This window comes from Neopelma chrysocephalum, unplaced genomic scaffold (assembly GCF_003984885.1).
Source record: "Neopelma chrysocephalum unplaced genomic scaffold, ASM398488v2 Primary Assembly neopelma1_107, whole genome shotgun sequence".
Taxonomy (NCBI): Eukaryota; Metazoa; Chordata; class Aves; order Passeriformes; family Pipridae; genus Neopelma; species Neopelma chrysocephalum.
In genome coordinates this window covers 1,317,977-1,340,949 of record NW_020897772.1, presented here as the reverse complement: position 1 = coordinate 1,340,949, position 22,973 = coordinate 1,317,977, and the positions used below count along the sequence as shown (strand labels likewise).

Here is a 22,973-nt window from a genome sequence, read left to right as displayed (position 1 = left end):
GGTCCCTTCCAACCCAAACCATCCCATGACACTGTGCTAAACGCTAATGCGAGGTTTAGGCAACCCCTCTGCATCTGATCGCAGTCCCTTGGTCACCGTTCCCCTGTCCGCCAGCGAAGCGGTCGCAGCGTTGTACCCCGGGCTCGGCGGGCTGTGGCAACCCGGGCAGTGACCGCAGCCCTTTCCCCGGGGAGTCAGGGTGGCAGCTTTGAGTTCTCAGCCCGTGGAAACAACGCAGCACAAGCTCTTGTAACGGTAACTGCGGTTCTTTCAACTCTTTTTTTCACGACCTGGCCCTTCGCGGGGGGGGGTAGGGGGGAAAAGCCGTTTGCCGGGAAGCCGTGAGGGGAGAGCCGAGCCCGAGCATATGCCGGGCCCCGTGAAGGAGCTCCCACGCCCCTTTCCCGCACAAGATGGCGGGGGGCGGGTCGGAAGTGACGGAGGGAGGAAGCTCCGTCCCGTTTGAAAGCGCCTGGCGGAGCCGCCGCCGCCTCCTACTTCCCGCCCGGGCCGCCATGGCCGCCTTCGCCATGGAGCCGCCGCCCGCAGGTGAGCCGGGCCCGCGGGCCGTCCCCCGCGCTGCCGCTGTGCCGGGCGCCGCCTCAGGGCGTGCTCGGCGGGTCCCCCGGCACCACCCGCGCTCCTGTGTCCCGGTGAAGGGAGCGGGGTCGGCGCTGACCCCCTGCTCCGGGCCGGGAGGAGTCTGGATGCCGCCGGGCTGGAGTGGGCGGTGGGAGACGGCGCCAGGACGGGGAGATTCCCCCTGGGGTGAAGCGGAACGGGCTTGGAGTTAAACCGAGCGTCCGCTGCTCGTGGTTGCGAAAAATGCAAGGTTGTGGTAAACTTGGCTTATGAAACTTGCAAAATGAATTATTAGAACCGTCTTCGGAATCGTTAATGCATGTAAATATCTCAAAGGCGGGTGTCAGGAGGATGGTGCCAGGCTCTTTTCGGTGGCAATGAGAACAGGATGAGGAGCAATGGCCATAAACTAAAACACAAGAAGTTCCACCTCAATGTGAGGAAGAACTTCTTTCCTTTGCGGGTGGGAAAACACTGGAACAGGCTGTCTCGGAGTCTCCTTCTCTGGAGGCATTCCAAACTCACCTGGGCACGCTCCTGTGTCACCTGCTCCAGGTGCCCCTGCCCTGGCAGGGCTTGGACTGGATGATCTCCAGAGGCCCCTTCCAATCCTAAGGATTCTGCCATTCTGTGATCTTAATCACTTGCTGTATCTTGTGTTACATTTCTTTACCAGAGCCACAATCAAAAAGTTGGAAAAAAAACTAGATCACTTTTCTTTTCCCTGGTTTTACATTTTGTTTTCAGGAGCTGAGCCAATGACTCTCGGCTCCCCGACATCTCCCAAACAAGGAGCTGGTGCTCAGTTCCTTCCCGGGTTTTTGATGGGTGACTTACCTGCACCAGTGACTCCACAGCCACGTGCTTTGTGCGGCCCTTCAGTTGGAGTAATGGAAACGAGGTCTCCGCTACTTGCAGGTCAGAATTCTGAAAATGCTGAAAAATTGTCCTGAAAGTCAGAAATTGCTTTGTCTTGTCGTTCTGCTTGACTGTTGTGGCCTGGAATCCTTACAGTTTTATAACTTGCCATAAACAAATTCCACTGATTGAATAACTGGTGAACTCAAGTGTATTCGATGGAGTTTGGCTAAATTCTTCAAACTAGTCTTCAGTTTAATAGCTGTTTTAAAAATGGCAGTTTTGGTACAAGATAAAGTTTGTTTTACATGGAAGGTTATATAAATATTTGCTAATACAGAATCAATTTATACAACTCTTTACAAGTCAATTGCACGTACAGCTATTAGTGTTTTCTCTTTATTTAATAAAACAGATGTCTACTGGCAAACTAAATGCAGCACGTGCAAACTGCTGGTTTCTTTGCAGTGAATTCTAAAATGTCACAGATTGTCAGACTTGTAAAAGCTGGGAGGAGAGAAACTAAAAAAATGCTTCTTAATAATTATCTAGTGGTTGTAGTTAGTCTTGATGTCTGCTGTCATTGAACTGAAGTAGCATTGACTCTTCCTAGCTGTAGATACTCATTTCTTTTTAGTGACCTGATTGATTAGACTGGGAAGAGCTCTTACCCATGGTTTTAAGTTGCTATTATTATGTCTGTTTTCTTCTCTGAGAAGTATGAGTAGTTAACACATCATGGGTGATCTTAGCTTTTTGACTAAATCAGTTGGCATAATTTAATATCTGATGGTGTTAATAGTCATCTTGAAGGAGAAGTTGAGGATTAAGGTACTGCAAGAGAATTTTAGATATTCTCTTCTTTGGATGGCAGACAGGATTGGATTCGATGATCCTTCTGGGTCCCTTCCAACTTAAAATGTTCTGTGATTGTTAGTCTGTTGGTCTCCTACTTCTTGCTGTTGTCTGCCTTCCTGACCCCATCAAGTACAAACCTCTTAGGGAAGTATTTATGACATCAAAAGTGGTCATGTGATTTCACCCAATTGATTTTAAAAGGCTTTATTACAGTCTCAAAGTATCAGTTTTAGAAAAGGAGGAAACAGTAAGGTACTAACACAGGCTTACCAAAGTGAGTGATTAAATACATCACTAAAACTGAAAACCTTGATGGGAGAGTGCTTTATATAATGTACAGTTATTGCGTGTAACAGTAGCAGTTCTTGTATGTGTTAAACACTTCAGAGTGGAGTCTTGAAGCTCAGAATTTTAGGATTGAAAAGTACTTTGGGAAAGCTTAGTTTCTAAATGTTTTGCAAGTGAAAACTGGGGTTTTTTTTCCTGAGGTAAACCCACACGAAGTGTTTAGAGATACCTCAAGTTCTCTCAGTCAGTTTAATTCTCTGTTACACTGGAAGTCCCAAAGTTTGTGGGAGGGAAGCTGGCTTCACTTCATCCTGTCTAAAAGCAAGCTAGTCCCTGCTATCAAGAGCTTACTTACATTTTTTTTTTAATGTGAAATGAGATGGGAAGCCAAGGAATTTAGGCAGTGGGAATGTGACAATCACGTGCAATACATCTGTGTGCATTTTGATATGGTTCTTTAGCATGTAGTACGTCCCAAGTCTTAAAAATCCTGCTTTTGCATCTCTACTACAGGCAAGTTAGTGTCTGAAACAATTAAAATACACTGCTAACCTGCCTTAAAATAGAAAGATGTAGCTATTGTATGCTCATTGTAGCTAGATGTATGCTCAGAACTTCAGAAAAAGAACAAGTGCACGTTAACAGAGAGTATAAAGGGTTAAGAAGAGGTCTAAAAGTTTTAGATGTAAGAATGGAGTTTAACACATGTGATACTGTTATGTAGACCATTCAAACCTGAACAGATGGTCTTGCAAATGCCCAGTGAAAACCACCAACAGTTTTTTTCATGGCTGAATTTACCACTGAAGATTCAAAAGCAAGTAGCAGTGGAGTACAGTGGCAAGTCTTCTCATGCTCTTCCTTTGTTCCTTTGAACTGCAGGAGGATCTCCCCCACAACCAGTAGTCCCGACACATAAAGATAAAGGCGGTGCTCCACCCGTTAGGAGCATTTATGATGAGTTGTCCAGTCCTGGGCTTGGATCAACACCTCTAACCTCAGGAAGACCAGTAAGTGTCTTTGGTACTGGCCCGTTCTTAGCAGAAGATGTGGGGCAGCTTCCTGCCTCAGCGAATTCTTCAGCCTGGGTTTGTAAACTGCTGTAGCAAAATGATGGGTGAGCCTTCTGCTCGTGCTGTGTTTGGTGTGCCTACTGCTGTGCACACTAACTGAGAGCTGCTGTCATGAAGCGAACTCCTGTCGTTACAGTAGAGAGTGAGAAATGCAAGTCATGCCTCAGTTGTGCTTTGTGTGTACAAATCCAGACTTGTTGCAGATTTTCACCTGCTTGTAAATTTATTGAGCTGCTGATTGCCAGAAAGGCCCTTCGACTCCCTGAAAGGAGGCTGTAGACAGAGGGGGGTTGGTCTCTTCTTCCAGGTATAACAAATGATGGGAGAAGAGGAAATGGCCTCAAGTTGCAGCAGAAGATGTGTAGATTGGATAGCAGGAAAAATTTCTTCACTGAAAGGGCTGTCAGGCATTGGAAGAGGCTGCCCAGGGAAGTGTTGGCATCAGCATCCGAGGAAGTGTTCAGAAAACATGTGGATGTGGCACCTGGGGACATGGTTTAGTGGTGAAGACGGCAGTGCTGCGTTAGTGGACTCCGTCTTAGAGGTCTTTTCCAACCTAGATAATTCTCTGATTATCTTTTAGTGGGCAATAGAGGCACTTCCTGAAATAGAAGGAATTTTTCTCTGAGTAAAACATCTAATCAAAATTTGGGTAGGAAGATGGGGTTAATTTTGAAAGAGTAACACTAAAATTTCTGCAAGATAATTTTTATAATAAGCTCTGCTACTTACCTCAAGTGAGTAGTCAAGCATTATTAGGTTCTTTTTCCTTGGACGTGATCCTTCTGATGCAAGGAGAATGCTTTTCACTGAATGAGCAGTCTCTCTATTGAATGTTGCCTTCTGAAAAGTTTGTTCTGAAAGCTGAGGTTCCCTGTGACAGACAGAATCCAATAGTGTCTTAAAAGACTGGAAGTTAAATTAAAAAAAAGTATTGAGCAGCTATCAGAACACATGTGTCTATGTCTACAGGCACTCCAGCTTGTTTGGTCTTGTATCTAAGAAATGCCATGATTCAGGTTAAAAATACCCTAAAATTGTTTTGGATGTTGAAATCCTGTGTTAAAAAGAAAAAAAGTACTAACAGCTAAAACTTGAAGTATACTTCCCTTCAGTGCAGTTGCACTAAGTAGTTGAGCAGGAAAGTGAGTCTAGTAGTGAGGAATACAAGTGATCCCATGATTTCTGAACCCTTTGGGAAGTGAGAATTAGATGCTGGTGCCTTAGGATACTGGCATTCTTCCCATCAGGATACACTTGGATGTGTGAATTACTGTACTGCAGCAATAAGTGAGATGACTATTTTGAGAAAGCTAAACTATAAGGTTTCTGAGTAGTGATGCTTAAAGCTACTTTGCTTCACAAAGCATATGTCAAGTACATTTAAGTACAAATAACTTTTCATTAGTAACTCTTAATAATCTTGTATTAAATATACATGTTCTTACTCTTAAAAACTAGCAGTGAGTTAAGGCAACAGTTAATATTCTTGCCTGATGCTTAAATCACCTGAAATGATCTCTTTTGATCTGAGCAGTGTATACCTGTAAGAATGATTTGTTACTTTCTGTGTTTTAATGCAGGCCAACTTCTCGTTAACACAGAGCCCATCAGTTGGAATTCTGCCATCAACTCCAGGCACAGGTAGATGTCCTGTAAAAAGATATAATCTGCTTTCTTATTGCTTTCCTTAATACAGAAGAGTCATCACTGTTGAAACTACATCAATTCCTTACTAATTTGCAAAGGAGTTGTGTATTTATTAGCTTTTTGAAAGACTTAGTGGCATGCTTGTGGATATGAAGTTTGGATTGACTTACTTTTTGTCTGTGTCTGTGAGTAAATCTCCATCAGACTCCTCCATATACAAGTGAATTTATTCTTTTATTATAGACTTTTGAGCTTATCTGTTTTGCAAAACAAATCTGTTCAACAATGCCATTTTAATTTAACAGCTTCAAGCGTGTTCAGTCCTGCAAGTATTGGGCAGCCTAGGAAAACTACTCTGTCTCCTGCTCAGCTAGATCCTTTTTATACTCAAGGAGATTCCCTTACTTCAGAAGATCAACTTGATGACACATGGGTAACTGTATTTGGGTAAGCTGATTTCCAAACTATTAGAAAAACCTGGCTGAAGGCTTCATGACATGTGAAGGGAAATACTTGGGCATTGCTGTTGTCTGGCATTTGTAGGTGTGCAGGAAATACAACTGTGGTTAAAGCAAGCAAACATAGTTTTTAGTGAGTCACCTTAACTTAAGCTAAATGTTATTTTTTTCAAGTTAGAAAGGCACCATTCTGCCATGGAGGTGTGTGGTGAAGTAAAAGTGCCTAGGAGGTAGTATTCCTCAAGTCGCTGCTTCTAAAATGGTTTCACACTGCTCTCTTCTGGATTTCTTTAAACCCTTCATGGGGTTGTATTTTAGCACCTGAAGTCTTAAACTACTAGTAATTTTTTTTTTACATTTTTTCTGTCCTTCAGATTTCCTCAAGCATCAGCTTCCTACATTCTTCTACAGTTTGCTCAGTATGGAAACATATTAAAGCATGTGGTATGTCTTTGTTTGACACTTATTTCTGAAAACATTGGGACTCATGTATTTAAGAAGCTGCATTTCACAATTTTCACCTCATCTCCTACAGATGTCCAACACAGGAAACTGGATGCACATTCGATATCAGTCTAAGCTTCAAGCCCGGAAAGCCTTAAGCAAAGATGGAAGAATTTTTGGTGAATCCATCATGATTGGTGTCAAGCCCTGTATAGATAAAGTAAGTTAAGAGTTGCTTTTAATTAAATATAAGGCACTCTTTTTTTGGTCTTCCTTTTTGTTTTTCCTGACCTCTTTAATTTTTTTTCTTTTGGAATTGCAGAATATAGCTGTATAGGTATAGAATGTTACACAGTACACGAGTTCTTTTCTTAAGTATTTGTCAACATTTCCTGCTGAGGAGGATTTGTGGGCGGTCTCTGCTCCTTGGAAGTTGCAATGCACAGAATTATACTGCTATTGAAGGTAGTGAAATGAAACTGTAACATGAGACAACTGAGAGAAGTTTCCCAACTGGAATTTATGGCATTCAGAGGCTGCAATATATAAGTGATGGCAGATTAAGACTGTTGCTGCTCCTCCTTATTGTCCCTCTCTTTTTAATGTGACTATTCATGTGTTTCTGGCTTTTGAGTTTATATTAGTACACTGAACTGAAAATTTGCCTCCCCAGCCTAGTTGTTATTTCCCACCATGTATTCTCTGGGTTCTTGTGGAACTCGTGGTGCCCATCAAGTCACTTGATGCCTCTTTCATTTTACATGCATTCCTTTCCAAACAAAAGCTTACAAAATGGAGCCTTCTGACTTCTTTTCTAGCATTTGCTAAAGGGAGTGAATGAAACTCTTTGGCAAGCTGAGTCTGAGCAAAAGGTGAGAGTTGCTAAAGACTTGGAGACAGTTTTGTCTGGATCAGGTCAAATATTTTAGAAGTATTTAGAAAGGGAGTGTTACGCTACTTTGTTCCACAGGGCCTGAAACGAGTCACTACTTGAAGTTTCTTGCAAGTAGTACAATATATTTTCTCTACACTGTTTCAAACTTGGTTGACATTTAGTACAGATAGTGAACAGATTCCAAGCTTTCACTACTTTGCAATGGCATAATCCAACATGCAAATGATTGCAGTGAGGAAAATGCTTGCTGGTGGTCTGTACCTGTGTGCTCTTTACTGACAGGCCATTTATCTTTGGGGTATGAATAGATTTTATAAGACAATTTTAGATAGTAGAGAATTTTAGATAAGGTTGGAATACTGCTTTTTAGTATTTGTTTACATTATATTAACCCTCTTCTTAAGAGCGTGATGGAAAACTCTGAAAGAAGCTCTACATCCTCAGTGTCTTCGGTTTTCACTCCACCTACAAAATCTGCTGGCACACCAGTACAACCTGCAAATAATACTGCAAGGATTTCTACAATGAGACCTCTTGCAACAGCATATAAAGCTTCCACTAGTGACTATCAGGTATTTTAAGGGAAAAAGAAGCATGTGTTTTTGTGCTGTCTCCCCTGGGTTGTATGAGGCTGTACAGACATTAACTTCAATGTAACCTTAGCTTTTATCTTTTGCTGTCATTTCTTTAAAGATGTGCTTCAGTCTGTTCAGTCTCCAAAATAATAATAATAATAAATACTGAATAATTATTTGTCACTTTTACAGGGATTAAGGGCTTGTTTTGAAACGATTTCAAACATATTTTGTCAAAATATAGTAGTCCTTAGGAAAAGAAGAAAAAATGGGTTAGTGTAAAAAAGATTAGCTATATTGACTGACTCTCTTATTTTCTCTCTTCTTTTTTTCTCCCTTCCATTGTAGGTGGTTTCTGACAGACAGACTCCTAGGAAAGATGAAAGTATTGTATCCAAAGCAATGGAATATGTGTTTGGCTGGTAGTATCCCAGAGGCAGTAACACACTCAGCTGGTCAGGGTTGGAGCTGGATCCGTCGTATAACTACTGGTGGTGTTTTATCTCCCATAGCGCCTGTTATGCCTTCAGTTAATTCAGCAGACATGTAGCTTGCACTTTAAATGATGGCAATGTACATGTGGGTTTGCAAACTGAGTTCAGTGTAAATAAAAGTGCTTTATTCCCATTTGTGCTCCAATTGCATGATTGTAGAAAAAATGTCAGCACTGACTTCTCTATAATTACTTTCTGTGAGTTATTTCCCAGTAAGTTGGAAATGCTTAAAATGGCAGCTACATTTACTGATGCCTTTAATTTTTTATTTTTTTCCCCTCTGGAGAGACGATGGGTTACTTGCAGGAAGAAAACTATGCACAGCTGGCTCCCAGGGACAGGGGCTGTTCTTTTATTTTTTTTTAAATTAAGATTCATTGCTGTTTTATAATTATCTCTGGCATACTGTTCTAAATGTCATAGCAGCCTTTGAACACTTTTTTTTTTATTAATAAAGATCAAGTGAAGTTTTTTCCTTTGGTTGGTTTTTAAAGAAGTATGAGTTCTGTTAGGAAAAACTGTCTGCAGTGCTCTTAACTATTAAGCATGATGCTGTCTAATGTTTATTGAAGTGTTATCAGCAGAGGAGATGCTGCTGATTTTTACAAAGTAGTAAAAACTGGTTTTCAAACTAGATAGTGGTTAAATGTTGTCTCTGTGGGTATTTTATAACAGGTACCAAACTGTAGCATTCTAAACGATAAAACATTGAGTTGAAATAGCTAAATAGGAAAATGCAATGTCTGGTGACCACAGCTGCTTTCATTTCAAGACTTTTCTAAGAAATTTTCTCTTAAGGTATTGGCTGAATTATTTTTACTTTTTAAATTGAACTTTCCCTCTGGAAGTTTTGGAGATGAGCCTCTCAAGTAATCATGTGTGTCATTTAAGCTCATAGTCTCATTCATCTGGGAAGACAACAATTTTTTTCATAATACTTGGGGAAACTACTATTCCTTTAATAACTGTGGCTGTGTTAGTGTGGTCAACATCAGCCTTTTAGTTTGGGTCAGTAGTGTGTTGGTCAGGTGAATCCAATTATACGCATTTCCATGCTTTGCTTCACACTGCAGTGTGGTCTCAAAGTTCTTCAGCTGCATTCCTGTGATAAAATTAGATTGAAGGATTAATCCAGCAGCATGCCTGATGTCCCTCAGGTGCTAATGGGCATCCAGTTTACAGGATTAAGCTAGAGATGGTCCTGACTAAAATCCCCAAAGCACTTAGTGAGAAGTAAGGTTTCTACCTTGGGGCACTTTGTTCTTCACTGAATGCTTTAGAAGGAACCTACCTGCAGGCAGATTCAGAGATTTTTGAGATGCATTTGATGGATTTGCTGGCTTATGCTTTTAGAATATTGGTTGCCACTTGTGCATTTGCATTTGATCAAAGGGAACTGCTCAGACTTAATACCTGAACATGTTTTCTCAAAACACATCTGGCTTTTTCTTGGCAAAATATATTTGCCATGCATATGACTGGAGAAAAATAAAGGGAGTTCAGCTAAATTCTTGTTTTGCTAGTTGCTTGGCAGAATACATTTCTGGTGTGCTGCAGAGTTGTGATATGTGCTGGATTTGGTGTAGTGAAGTGATAACATTGAACTTGAACCAAGTAAGTCTGAAGCTAAATACATCAGGAAGGAGCTGGAGCCCAAGACAGTAGTCTGGCTGATCTATTTTACAGGTTTAAAACTGTACTGGGTTGTTTGCTTCCTCAGTTGTTTACCTTAGTTTCTTGTTTCTCCTAACTTTAGGAATGACTACAGTAATCAGTTGTTGCAGCTTCCTGTAGAGTAAAAGCACTTGGGAGTAGTAGATGCTGTTTACTTTTGCTCTGCAGGTAGTAAATAGGGGAAGAAGAAAGCTCAGAACATGTAAATCTGTGCACTTCTGGACAGGATCGTTAAGAAATGATGGGGCTTCTGCTGGTGAAGACTGCTGGTAGGACTTAATGTGTTGTTTTAGTGTTGAATACTAGTTAAACCCTGGTATCAATGATTTGGGCTTACCCAGTCTGAGAACATGACAGTCCCAGAGTGCACAAACCACTGTGCAGCCTCCTTGCAATATGTTGCTGGTAATATAATTATTATATGAGTGTCCAGGGGCCACATGTGGAAGGGCAGAGGCTGTTGAAGTACATCTGTGAAAAATCTCTGAAACACTTGCAAGAGTCTTCAGGTCAACCCTTTTCAAGGCCAGCTGCTATTGTTGGGTAGCATTGCATTGTAAAATCCAATTCTGCCCCTTTGTTAACAGTGGATCTGCTGCTTTGCAATAAGGAAGAATTCTCTTCTGCTAGATGTGATTTACATTGGAGCCAAAGTTATGGACTTCGGTGATGAGAACATACTCATGAAAAGGAGTTCTGATTTTAGATGTATGGAGTTTCTTGTAAGACTGCACATGACATTTTTGTTTTTAGGATTATGGCTTTAGTTTAAAATAAAACTCAGAAATACCTATTTTCTGTTGTCTGCCTGGATCACAAGCATGTTACTCAGGGATCTAATTCTCTTAGTATATAGATCTGCACAGGTTTTAAATTTTAGAAGGGTTTGTTCTATTGTTTCAATGACAATTACCCTACAATTTAAACTTATTTTTGGCGAAGACTTTTATAACTTGGAGATGGTGTTTATTTTTTTCCTTCTATCCCTCCTCAATTTAGCTTTCTAGTACCTTTCAAAGCAAGTAGTTTGGTGATTAATTTATGTAATTAATTTACAGTAACGTAAAATGAAGATACTGCATCACCTCTGCCTCTCATTTCAAGTTGTAGGCATTTACCCGCGCTGCACACAAGGCCGTTTCTTTCCCACTCGGAGCCGCGGGCAGAAAGCACAGTGTCTCGGTGCCCGCCGAGGGCCCTTGGCCAAGCCCAAGAACTGCCGTGTGGCAGTTCTTCAGAACTTTAATAAGAGGTTTAAATGATAGTGAATGGAATATGGGATCTGAATTGTATTTCAGTTAGGAAATGTATAAACAAACAGTACTGTGAGAAAATAGTGGTGCTCAAATGTCCCTTGAAGTGTTTTTTGTCATAAAAGAAGAAAGCACAAAGATGAGTTTACTGAATAGCTTAATTTGTGAGTAATTCAGACTTTTAAATATTGCATCAAGGAAATAGTTCCTAAACTTCATTTAAAATCTTGCCAGTATTCACTCATCTCCATTTTGAGATGGATTAATTCACCAAATGGTATTTTAGCAGGATATGCCACAATATCCATTTCTTACGTGAACAAAATTGCCTTTTTTCTGATAGTTCATCTACATGTGTGAAATTACAACCCTTGCATTAGTTTCCTTTAATTTGAAGGTAGGTGACTGTGCCACAGATGAGTCTGCAAAAATATGCTGCTTAACAATGTTTAGGAATATTAAGCTGCTCAGCTGTTGAGTGAGTGAAATCAAAATAAGTTGGCTCACAAACAACTTGGAACTGGGAGCTGGTTTGCTGAATTTTGGACTGCAGGTGAGAAGGCTCTGGAATAAACGTTCTAGATCTCTAATAAAAACATCAGTCCTCAGGTTACTTCACGGCTTTGTGGTACTGCCTTTTTGCACTGGTTTGGACAAGAGTAGAAAGTGTTCTTTTGGTGTGGTGTGTCTCAAGTATCAAAATGCAAACTGTCAAACTGCTGCTAGTGTTTATAAATCAGTGTTCAGTCAGTGGAGTTACCTTTAAAAATGAATACATAATTAATAACTTTGTAAAAAGTGTTTTTTTGCCTTTATTAAGGAATGCTGTGATGCAGGTGTGTGGGGGTGTCGTGTATGAACCGTGCTTCTGTCAACAAAATCATATTTTCCACTTTTCCGCAAGTAGAACGCGCTTTGAAATCAGGAGAATGTCTGAGAAGCTGTAAATTCTGGTGTCCTGTGTCATCAGATGTCTTGATTCTTCAAGTTTGTCAGTTTTGTAAGTGAACTTTCAGCTTAAATAAAGAGTTTATTGCTGATGTAAGCAGATGCAGTTAAAGTGACCCCCAAATTCTGGTCTCTGTGGATGAATTGTGGGTTTTGTTCATTATAGTCCCTTGCATGAAGATGGAGACTCTTTTCTGGTCAGAAACAGCATGTGAGTGAGGAATTGCTCTGAACTGTCACTGTTTGATTGTTCTCAGTTGTTTATTGCATCAGATTTTCGTATCGTTTACTGCAAAAAACGGAATGTATTATGAACATATCACTCATAAGGATAAACTGATTTTCAGTATGAAAAATTGACAACTTTTCAATGGTATTTTTTCCTCTCTGTTGTGTATGTCACGCACCTAATTTTTGGGTTCTAGGATGTTAACTGCTGGTTGTTCTTTTGCCAAAACTGTTTTCTCTTGGCAGCTAAATGTGTATTACAGTTATGAAGTTTTCTATAATGACAAAAAAAGCACTGTAAAATGAATTTTTTAAGCTGTTTGCATATTTTAATATATTTATAACATGTGTTATAAATTCAACCAGAGTCAGTTTCCAGCCTCCTGCTGAAAAAATCTCATCAATCCAGACTGCAACAGAAGTCAGCCCTAAAGTCAGCCATAAAACTGTCATTAAAAAAAGGTTTCTTTGCTGCAAAGTAACCAACTTCTTTTGCTCAACATGCTTTCTCAGCTGGTGAGTGCTGGGCTATCTGAAAGTATTCTTAGCTCCCCTTTTCAAGTTTGAAAATGTGATTTCTTTCCTGTGTAGAATTGCACTGTGGATAAGATCCTGCTGCTGACTTCAGTGTTATTCCTATGCCCTTATTTAGACTTGCCAACTTTCCAATTTCTAGCAAATGAAGTGAACTCTTTACACTGAGAAGTGTCAAACAGCTTTCAATCCAGGTAAATGGTGGAATTGGGATAGAATGGCTTGGAGCATCTTTCTAAAAATTAATGTTATTCACAAAGACGTGCATAATTAAGAATCAAAAATGTGCTTTTAATTATGTTGTTAAGGAGAGAGCTAGCCTAATAGACACATAATGATTAACTGCAGTATGAATGTTTGAGGGGAGGGGGTGGCAGTAATGACTGTCTCTTCACCTTTGACCATTTAGATGGTCAAATTTAGATGCTGCTGAGCATCTTAGTAGTTGAGCCTTGAAAGGTTTTGTTGTTGTTTTTTTTTTATTTTCCAAATCTAAATAAGAGTTGCCTATGGAAAAGGTCCTGAAAGATAGTTAACGATTCTTTATCTTGAGTTGGAAGGGACCCATGAGGATCATAGAGGCCAACTCCTGGCACTAGTACATGTTTTAACTGACTACTGCTTGCAGTACAGTGCTCTGTGCCCCAGGAGATGAAAAAACAGTTTGCTTAGGTGAATTAAAATTGTGGTAGCTTGTCACAGTGTGATTAGGGAGCAGCTGCCTATCTGCTTTATTTCTAGAAGGCTTTTGTGGCATCTGGCTCCAGATGGGCATATAAGGAACCTTGAGAAATGGGTGTGTATGCCAGAGAGTTAGGGTGTCATTGGTGCAATATATAATGTGATAAAGACCAGGTCAAGTATCCTTAATCAAAAACGAAGAGTGAAATTTGTAAGGCATGAAAAATAGTTTGAGAAAGTGATTGGAAAACTTTCTACTTTAAAAATATCACCAACCTACTTGTGACATACAACAAGTATTGGAAGCTTATGTTCTGATCTCTTTTGCCACCTCAGATGTGTTGGAAAAGTTTAAAATTCTGATTTAAATTTAGCTTTCACGTGTAGCAATGGTGCACTTACCTATGAACCTTAACACCTTGCATGAAAAAAATGAGGTCACATACATTTGTTATGTGCCTTTAGACCTATCACTGCATGTGAAAGAGTAAGAAATAGCTTAGTAGCATTTTCTCAGTATTCTTCCTCTGCCCTTCTTCTGTGCAATGAAAGCAGTGTGATAAAAATTGCCACCTCTGTTTCTGACAGAACTGCCACCTCTGCACTGTGCTGAGTGTGAAGCTTATGAAATGTGGTCAACACAGCAGTGCTGTAAGTGCTTGTATGAAAGAAATGTGGTGTTTTCTCTACCCAGCCTGATTTTTTGCTTTGCATTCTGAGCCAGGTTTTTATTTGTTGGATGAAGGATTTCTTTTTAACACCTATAAATGGCTTTGTGGGTATCGTGCTCTGACCATCTGGAATCGGTAACTTTTGAGTCCCCATAGGACTGGGAACAACCATGCCTATAGTTTTTATGAACTCTTTGGGCTGTGTAGGGATTTGATTCTACAGACTCTGTGTTAGATTCTATTTGGTTTTTCTGTTTCCCCTCAAAAAATTATTATTAAAAAAACCCATGAGGAAACAGTACCACAAAAGTTAATCAGTAGGAGTAGAAAACTGTTGTTCTTAAAAAAAATTAAACAAACCCAAATCCCAAAACATTTGTTGCATATGTAGACCTCAGGTTTTGGGTAGGACTGATGATTGGCCAGATCATTTGCTGTTAACTGCATTTGAAGAGTTTGTTGTTTTTGTTCTCTGAAGTCATTAAGAGCCAAACTGCAAATCTAATTGTTCTTTTCTGAAGTTTTACCATGTAATAGTTCATATTCTGTGGTTTTTACCATATCAGTGTTTTCTCAAACTTCTGTCTCCTAGAGCCAGTGAGAATCTTAAAACTGAAATCTCCAGCTATGCAATGACAGGACTAAAATAGTTGGTGAGTTTGACAGTGTGTTAAGTAATTTGTGGATATATTTAATTATTTTAATCATAACCTCATAGAAACAAATGTACTAATCACATCAAAGAAAATTCAGTAAAAATAGGGTAAACCTCACAAGCTATTGGAAAAAGGCCTCAGGTTTTCAGCACAAGTTCTTTCCTTTATTGCTGGGTCAGTGTTCAGAGATTCACTGATCACATCTCAGGCTGATCTTGGCACAGCAGGAAAAGCCTTCTTTGATAGAAAGAGACACAATACCTTTCAGTTCATCTGATAAAGCAATGAATTCTTTTCATACATTTTAATTGCCAAGATTCTAGGTAGGGAAAAGGTCACATGGTCTTCACCGTTCAGGGAGAAGAAGTGTAGGAACAGTAAATCCTGAAAGATGATGGCTGAGGAGCTTTAGGTTACCATTAAAATGTGCGTTTCCAGAGTTTCACTATTGCGTAGGAAGGACCTTGCTCTTCCAGGAGATTCTCTATCTAGAACCCAGGGATCTCCTCTCTTAATTTGCTGAAGATTGTCTTCAGAGAAGTACTCAAAGTCTTCTAAAAACTGCAATCTTAAGTCCTGTGTGGAGTTCTGAGACCTGGAACACAGAACTGTTTGTACTCATGCCTGTGCTCTCATACTGGTTTTAGACTCTCACTCTTGTCAGAGTGCCTTTGTTAAGCACTGCAAAGACACTTTGGAAGAAGTGGGTACTGCCCTGCAGAATTTAAAACCTGGAAATGTGAAATTGCTGGAAATTAGGGTCTTTGTAGATATGGAAATTATTGAGCTTAAAGATTAAACTACTGGTTCCAGGATTACATGGTGGATCTGGAGCAGCAGAACACATGTAGATCATGGCTTAGCAGTGTAATAAAGAGCATTCTTAATTTTTTGCTCATGTCACTATGGAGCTGGCAAATTTATTTTATTTTAAGAAAATTAGGTGTTGGGCAGCTTCTGGTTAAGACCGTATTAGTGCACCTTCTCTCTTGGTACATGAACATACAGAGGTGGAAGTGCCTGCTCCCATCTTACCCCACTTTTGTGCTTGCTGTGTGTTTGCCAAGAGGAACCCAGATTTGTTGAGGGGGCAGAAATAATGAGCTCCTGCTACGTTTTACCTTGTCATCTTCAAATGCTGTAGCACCTCATCATCTAAAAGTCAAGAGCTGCAGGCAAATGTTGTCACTGCAATGCAGCAGTTTTTGTGTCATAATAGCAAAGAGGAGAATAGAAATAGCAAAGAATGGGCTGGTGTGTCATGGAGCAGTAGCAAACATTACATACCTGAAGGCTGTCCTACTGTCATGGAGAAACAATAGGAATCTCTCAATAAAAGAGAACAAAGGAATCTTGTGTTATGCAACGGCAAAGGGAAGAAAATCCCCCCCATAGCTGAAGTGTTAACTGCACAGTACAGCTTCTGTGAGTGAGGGGGAGAAAGCTTGTTTTGTTCCCTCCTAACAGAGGGTCATATTGGATTGAGATTTAACTGGCCCAGCTACTCTGCAAAAATGAGATCTATCCCAATTTATGCTTAAAGGATTTCTTAATTTTTTTTAAAGCATAAGTTTGGTAGGAATGTTTTGGTGGATTGAGATTTTGGTGACAAGTAGAAGCAATCCATCAAATTTTCCTTTCTTTCTGTTTCCCCTCTCAGATTTTAATAATCTATGTGAATTACTATATGTATTTTCTTCCCAAGGACAGGGAATGTGAACTTCAAATCAGCATCTTGGCAGCAGGAGTGGAACCTGTACAAAAGCCAAGTGTGCCTGTGGACCACAGGCCTTGCAGGCTTTGGCCTCTGGAGGGGCCACGTGGCTTTGGAAGTTGGCAGAGATGATTGCAAAAAATAATGAGCTCATGGCCTGGCATTTTGAGGCAGAGCAAGAAACTCAGGTATTGATCAGAATATTTCTAATTGGGATCCCAGAAGTGACTGGACTGCAGGTAAGATTTCACACGCTCTCTCTACTGGCAGCCTGGATTTAAAAAAAGATCTCTGCAAAAGATTCCTAGGATGAGAAAGAACTTTGTGAAATGTAAAAAGGACACCAGGCCTTGCAACACCAGTGCTGGTTGGGGTAGTCTTACCTGCTGAGTGCCTGCACTCACACATTTTTCTCCTTGACATTTTCTGGGTGTGACAATCAGGATATCTGTTGTAGTGTTGTAACTAACTTTATACAAAATTGAACTAAATAATGTAAACTGTGTGTGCATCTACTCCTTTAGTCATCAGTTTAGTGATTATATTTAAGTTTATATTTTCTTTCATCAGATTTTGGTAGTGTAAACTCTTGCTTTGCTTCTGCATCACCACGAGGGCACACAGAACCTAATTCTTCAGTGGACTGAGTCCTGTCACAGGTAAGGATGGTATAGGAAACAAAACCAAATTAAACCCTGAAATGGTGCATCAGTCACCGTCTCATGTGGGTTTACAAACTGGATATCAAGCCGACTTATAAGACAGGAACAGTTGGTTTGTTTTGTTGTTCTTATTTTATGATGATAGTCTAATTCTGGGTTTTATATTAGTAATATCAAGGAGACTTTCTCACTATTACTAGTATTTGAAAAACAAAATTTATTCTTTATTGTTGTTTTTAAATGGGAAATCTACTTTGGCCCAAATCAGAAGCCAGGTATTTGATTAAATCATAATTGACTGTAATTGCCACTCATAAATCCTTGCCTACCAGGCACAGTTTTACTGGAGAAAAGTGAAGTGGGCTCACCTAACTAAACTGTTAGGTGGTCCTTTGTCATGTAATGCAGTAGAACAGCTCATTCTTCAATTGTCTGTCCTTCTAGTGCTGCAAAGAGAATCCTTCTGTTCATGGAAATACAAGGCAAGTTTATAGAAATGTTCATTTATTAAATTTTAAAATACTTTGATGTTCAAGGGAATAGAAAACTTATAATTCAAAATGTGATTTATGTTCTGTTATCTCATGTCTGGCTTAACTGGTTTGGAAATACTGTATCTGTTTAAACATATCCTATGGAACAGCCTGACAACAGCCCTGGATAATACTTTTTATTGGCAATGATCAGTTCAGGTTCATGTTGAGCCAGTCTGAGGATGAAGGTCCTAATTCAAGGAAGGAATATGCAAGTTCTTAGGATATCCCCATTTAGCAAATTATTCAGAGATAAGTTGCCTCTAAATAATGTGTTTAAATAATATGGACTTTAGTGAAGGTTTCACAGGAGGCCTAGAGCTTGCTGAATAGGAAAAAACATCAGTGAATAACAGCAATACGTTAAACTGAAATACAATTTTTGGATAACAAGAAAAAATTTATTTTTTTTTTTTTTGCATACTGTACTAACTGTACTGGTAATACAAAACTTGCATATGCTTGCATGAATTCATGTGCAAAATTATCCTTTTGTAGTTTTCAGATGCGAAACCTGGTTTGCAAAATAATGTACACAAAGCAGAGATTTGATTGCAGTCTTCAGTGAAAATTAGCAAAAAGTGGTTTATGTAAAAATTCAAATGTTTTTGGTTTTTTTTTTTCCTGTTTGCAACCTGAATGCAAGGTGACAGACTACTTCAGCAGTGTTGTTTTACCTAAAGTGTGTGGCACGGGATCTCCTCTCAAGATAATGCATTTTAAAAGCCATCCAGCAGCGGTTTAAAGTAAGCCAGGTTAGACTGTAGAAACCAACTGTGTTCTATCATTAGCCCATGTTCATTAGTTTTAACATTTGAAATTGGAATGCCACCTGGGTGAGACTGTATTGGATTATTTTCTGCAGTGCTGTCTGTCTTAATGCAGTGCTGACTGTTATTCTTTAATCTACAGAATGCAGACTGGCACGAGTGTGAAAGGCATAATTCTCATTATGTGTGCAAAGCCAGGCACCCAGGGAAACAAACTTGACTAAATGCTTGCATTTCAACCAGTGGTGCAGCAAACTAATGTTGGTTCTGAAAATGAAAACTGTTTCATTAGCTGAAAACACTGTGAGCTTTAAGAATCAATATTTATGAAAAGAAACCGAGGACAATGTTCATCAAGTTAACCCTCTTCAGTTTAAAGGCATCAGAATGAAAATTCCTGTGAATAACGAAGGTACTTTTTACTAATAACAATTACTGATTTTATGCTGAAGGACACGTGTGGCACTTTTATTTTGACTTGATGCATTCCTTGGCAGCAGCAGCCAATAAAAATGGATAGAAATGTGGTGGCTGTTTCAAGGACTCTTGTAGGTCAGTTTTTCCAAATATGCTTTAAAGCTAAGTAAGTTGCATCAGCAGAGTCTCAGTTGTCCTTGAGAGCTTAGTACCAACTTAGAGCCCCTCCCTTTCACCTCAGGATCTAATGGTCCCACTGTATTTGTGGGCTGGCAGTACTCTTGTTTGCAGCCCTGCCCTGCTCTTGCAAACAAACTATACCCATTTTCACAGCTCAGTTTTTTATAGCTTAAAAGCATCTTCATCTATTTTGTTTTTCTTTCCAAATGCCCACAGAGTGCATGGCTGTTTGTTAGTGTGTGTGACAGCTTAAATGGCCATTGTCAATAGTGCCCAGTTAGAGAAGTGTCAGTCTTCATTTGTGATGTTGAAACAAAATGATCTCGAAACAAAAGTCTCATGTATTTCTTAAAATATAGAGTGATATCTCTGGAATATACTCTGTGAGGCTGAAAATAATTCAGAGAGTAATTTGTGCTCTATAGGAGATGAATATGGAATAAAAAATGTTAAGATTTTTAGAACTTATCTTTGGAAGACCAACTTGTTCTTGTGCTAATCAGCAAAGTTCTGGCCCCACATGAATCCTAGTGGTTATAACAACACTGTTGGACAAAAGTAGTTATGACATAGAGTAAAGGGAGTAGCATTAGAAAAAGTAATATGTGTCAAATGCAAAATGAAGGGGAAGAGAAAAAAGGGGGTTAATTTCTAACAGTTCCAGCAATATTTATTTCCTGGAATATTGGCTTTTTAAAAATTCTTAGTGTTTTTTAAATAGAGCAAGGAACTCTGCCACCACTGAAATGAAAGGGTGAAACTAAGGGGTAAAACATTGATTCCTTGCATGCTCAGGGTTTGATCCTTACAGTCCTCAAACATTGCTGACTGTTCTCTATGGGGAAATCAGATCTGCAAACTCTAAAAATAAAGATTTGCCTTTGTTTTTCCTAAATAGCTTTGTGAATAACTACTGAAATCAAGGATGGATTCAAGACTACAGTGTTCAGTAAAACAGTGTGTGGGGGGAAGTGGGAGCAAAGGATCTGCTTCCAGAATACTTCATATGAAGCTTAAGTTGGGAAACATCCAGAGAAAATTCTGCTGTGTGACAATGGCATTCCATAGGCTAAGGCAGTCTTTCCATGGAGAGCAGAACCTGGCTGTGTCCCCCTCTCCCTGTCTTAGGAGCCACCTCTGTCCTGTGTGTGTGTAAACACAGGGAGTGCAGTAGTGTTTCCCAGATGTATTTTTTTGGTAAAAGTTTAAGCATGGAAAAGGATTCCTTGAACAAACTTCTATCCACCTATTTCAGTGTAAACTTGTTTGCTATGGTCAGATGAAATCAGCCTCAAACCTGTTCCATTTTTCTTACACTCTTACTGTTCTCTCACTCGACAATACAACTTCAAGCTGTTTATAGATCATTCCAGAGGAGAGAAATACTTTGCTTACGTGGAGAGAGAGCATGCATACTTATTAGAGTATCAGTCTTTTTGAAGCAGATAGAGCAATTAAAATTATTTAATCATTATAATTTATGTGCATAATTATGTGCATAATATGTGTATAATTTATGTGTAGACAGCAGGGGAAAAAAATCCCTTTACTGGGGAAGTAGGGCTTAGAAAATTGAGAGGTGAGCTATCGATGTGAGAGGCGACTGCAAATTTCAATTTCATACTTTCCCTTTCCCTATTCACTGTTGCTATTTTATGAACCTACTTTTGTGGAAAAGTTAGTCCTAATCCAGACCTCTTTAGAGGCGAAACCTGAGAATTGGAGTGGAAGTGCAATGACCTATGTGGGGAAAGAATTTGAAATATCTTGCGTATACAGCACATCTTACCTGTCCTATGGCTTCCTAGTACAAGGGGGGTTACTTGATTATCTCTTTTTTCTGGTTTATTTTTCAACACTCAGTGATGTCCCTTTTGATTGCTATAACAGTAGTTTAGTTTTAAGAGTTCACCAACCAAATACATAAATCCATGAGATCCAAAGATCTTGTCATGGCTCTGCTAGGGTGTCCCTGTCCTGGAAGTTTTGAGACACAACTAGAACCACTACTGATACAAAGCTTTCATGGAAATCCATAAATTGTCCTGTAAGCCTTTATTAAACTGGAGGAAAAGGTGACCTACTTGATGAATAAAGGATGGACTGTGCTGGGCAGCCTGGAAAAGGTCAAGGAAACACTACAACTGTTGTCTTTAAACATATTAAAATACTGCCCTTCAGCACATTTTTTATGGTAGTCTGTAGCCCAGAATTAGAGCAGTGTAAGATAACCTTTCATCCCATCCCGTGCCTTTTTTTTTTCTTTCTTAATTTTCTTCTATTTTTCTGAAACAACTATCCCATTTTCCAGGATGTTTCAAACAATACAAAAATGTATTTTAGGTGAACTGACATCCATACTTAATGAACAAAGTCTCTGATTTAGGAAAATGTTCAAGGCGTGAACATCTTTCATTTCCAAGATTACTTGTCTTTAGGTCAAGATTATGAGCTATGAAAATTATGATTTATCATGCTTCTTGGTTTTCAATTAACTTTGTTTTAAAATAGGTAATTGTTTTTGTTGTAGTTGTTGTCTGAAGGGCACTGGGTATCTGAAGAAGCTGCCTTAGGTGTAATAAATACATGCACAGACAACCAGTCTGTGAACATATATTACCCTTTCTCTATGGGAATAGTAAACAGTGACTATGTGGTGTGTTAAGACCTAAATTAGTCTTTTGTGCCACTGGAATTTTTTACTGTAATGAAACATCAGTTCACTTGGCATTTTTATGAACAGCCACTGTTTTTCTTTCTTTCTTTCTAGTGAAGCAAAATCTTACAGGGCTGCACTTTACTACCTTTTTCACTTACTATTTTTGACGTGTCCTAGTGGCTTTGAAAAACCAATTTACTTCCCATTTAACTTCTCCTGCCAACTTGACTAAAAACGACACGATTGCCTGCAAAAATAGAATAAATGCACAGGTGAGGAGAAAATCGTATTAAAGAACATGCAGGTTAGAGTAGAGAGTGATACAGCTGAGGGAGCAGAGGCTGTTGTCACAGCTATAAAAACAGCTGTATTGAGTTGCATATAGTATAATATTACAGTATAAATATAGTATAGTCTGAAGTATAATAGGAAAGCAGAGCAGAATTTCATTTGTGCCACTCAAGGCAGCTCTGTTGCATTGGGTGAAATTATGATAACTTTTAATAAATAAGGCTTCCCTTTGAGGTACTTGTTGAAATGTGACAACCTTCTCAGCAAAGCTGGAGGGAGGACTGTGAAAACTAGAAATATCATTAAATGTGGCTGGTTACAGCAGCTCTGCAGGGGTGCAGTGAACAAACAGATTTATTTCCAAGGGAGGGAAGGAGTCCCTTAGCTTTGCCCTAGGACTTTGGATTAGGATCTGATTCTGTAAAATTCAGAGTGACTTTAAAAGTGCTAATAAAACGCAACTCCTACGTTAAGTCTGTGTCTATATCACCTTTTGAGAATTTTCAATAATAGTTCTGCAGCTTTTCTTATGAATCCTAAAACAATCAGGCTCCTTCTTCCTTTTGTTTGAGAAGGAATTAAAGGTTTAGTTGGGTTCTTATGAATGTTACTGATTATTGCACTGCACTGCAATTGCTGTTTAGCTGCTGTGTTTTCCAGTGATAGGATACTTGAACTTCAGAAATGTAGTGATAGTGACCTTCAGGATGCTTTTGGGAAGACCAAAACCTTGCAGTGATAGATGGAGGTAGCAAACAGGGAGAAATAAACAGTCATAGTGGTGTGACTATTTCTTTTAGAGTAAAATTCTTATTCTGTTGCAATATGAACCATAAAACTGAGCTGCTCAGTGAAATGGTGACATGCCTTTAGTTTTCTCTTGGGTCACTAGTAAAGAGCAGAGAATATGGTACATATATATAGCCA

General features: G+C 39.3%; 1 protein-coding gene across 3 annotated transcripts; it reads left to right on the top strand.

Annotated features, from left to right (window-relative positions):
- The first annotated feature begins 124 nt into the window (after positions 1–124).
- On the top strand, positions 125–8,646 carry NUP35 (nucleoporin 35). 3 transcript variants are annotated; one of them, XM_027696481.1, is made up of 10 exons: positions 125–255; positions 1,330–1,500; positions 3,469–3,596; positions 5,243–5,303; positions 5,615–5,756; positions 6,142–6,211; positions 6,303–6,431; positions 7,030–7,083; positions 7,511–7,678; positions 8,030–8,646. In XM_027696481.1, the coding sequence occupies exons 2-10, from the start codon at positions 1,341–1,343 to the stop codon at positions 8,105–8,107; spliced, it is 990 nt and encodes a 329-aa protein (XP_027552282.1). In that variant the 5' UTR covers positions 125–255; positions 1,330–1,340; the 3' UTR covers positions 8,108–8,646. The 3 variants fall into 3 exon arrangements, with proteins under 3 accessions (XP_027552282.1, XP_027552280.1, XP_027552281.1); XM_027696479.1 differs by lacking the exon at positions 125–255 and adding an exon at positions 336–549; XM_027696480.1 differs by lacking the exons at positions 125–255; positions 7,030–7,083 and adding an exon at positions 345–549.
- The last annotated feature ends 14,327 nt before the right edge of the window (positions 8,647–22,973 follow it).

Coding starts and splice junctions, on each gene's coding strand:
- NUP35 (XM_027696479.1), top strand. CDS start 414: ATGGCGGGGGGCGGGTCGGAAGTGACGGAGGGAGGAAGCTCCGTCCCG. Junction 5,304..5,614: donor GCCATCAACTCCAGGCACAG/GTAGATGTCCTG, acceptor TTAATTTAACAG/CTTCAAGCGTGTTCAGTCCT. Junction 5,757..6,141: donor ACATGGGTAACTGTATTTGG/GTAAGCTGATTT, acceptor TCTGTCCTTCAG/ATTTCCTCAAGCATCAGCTT.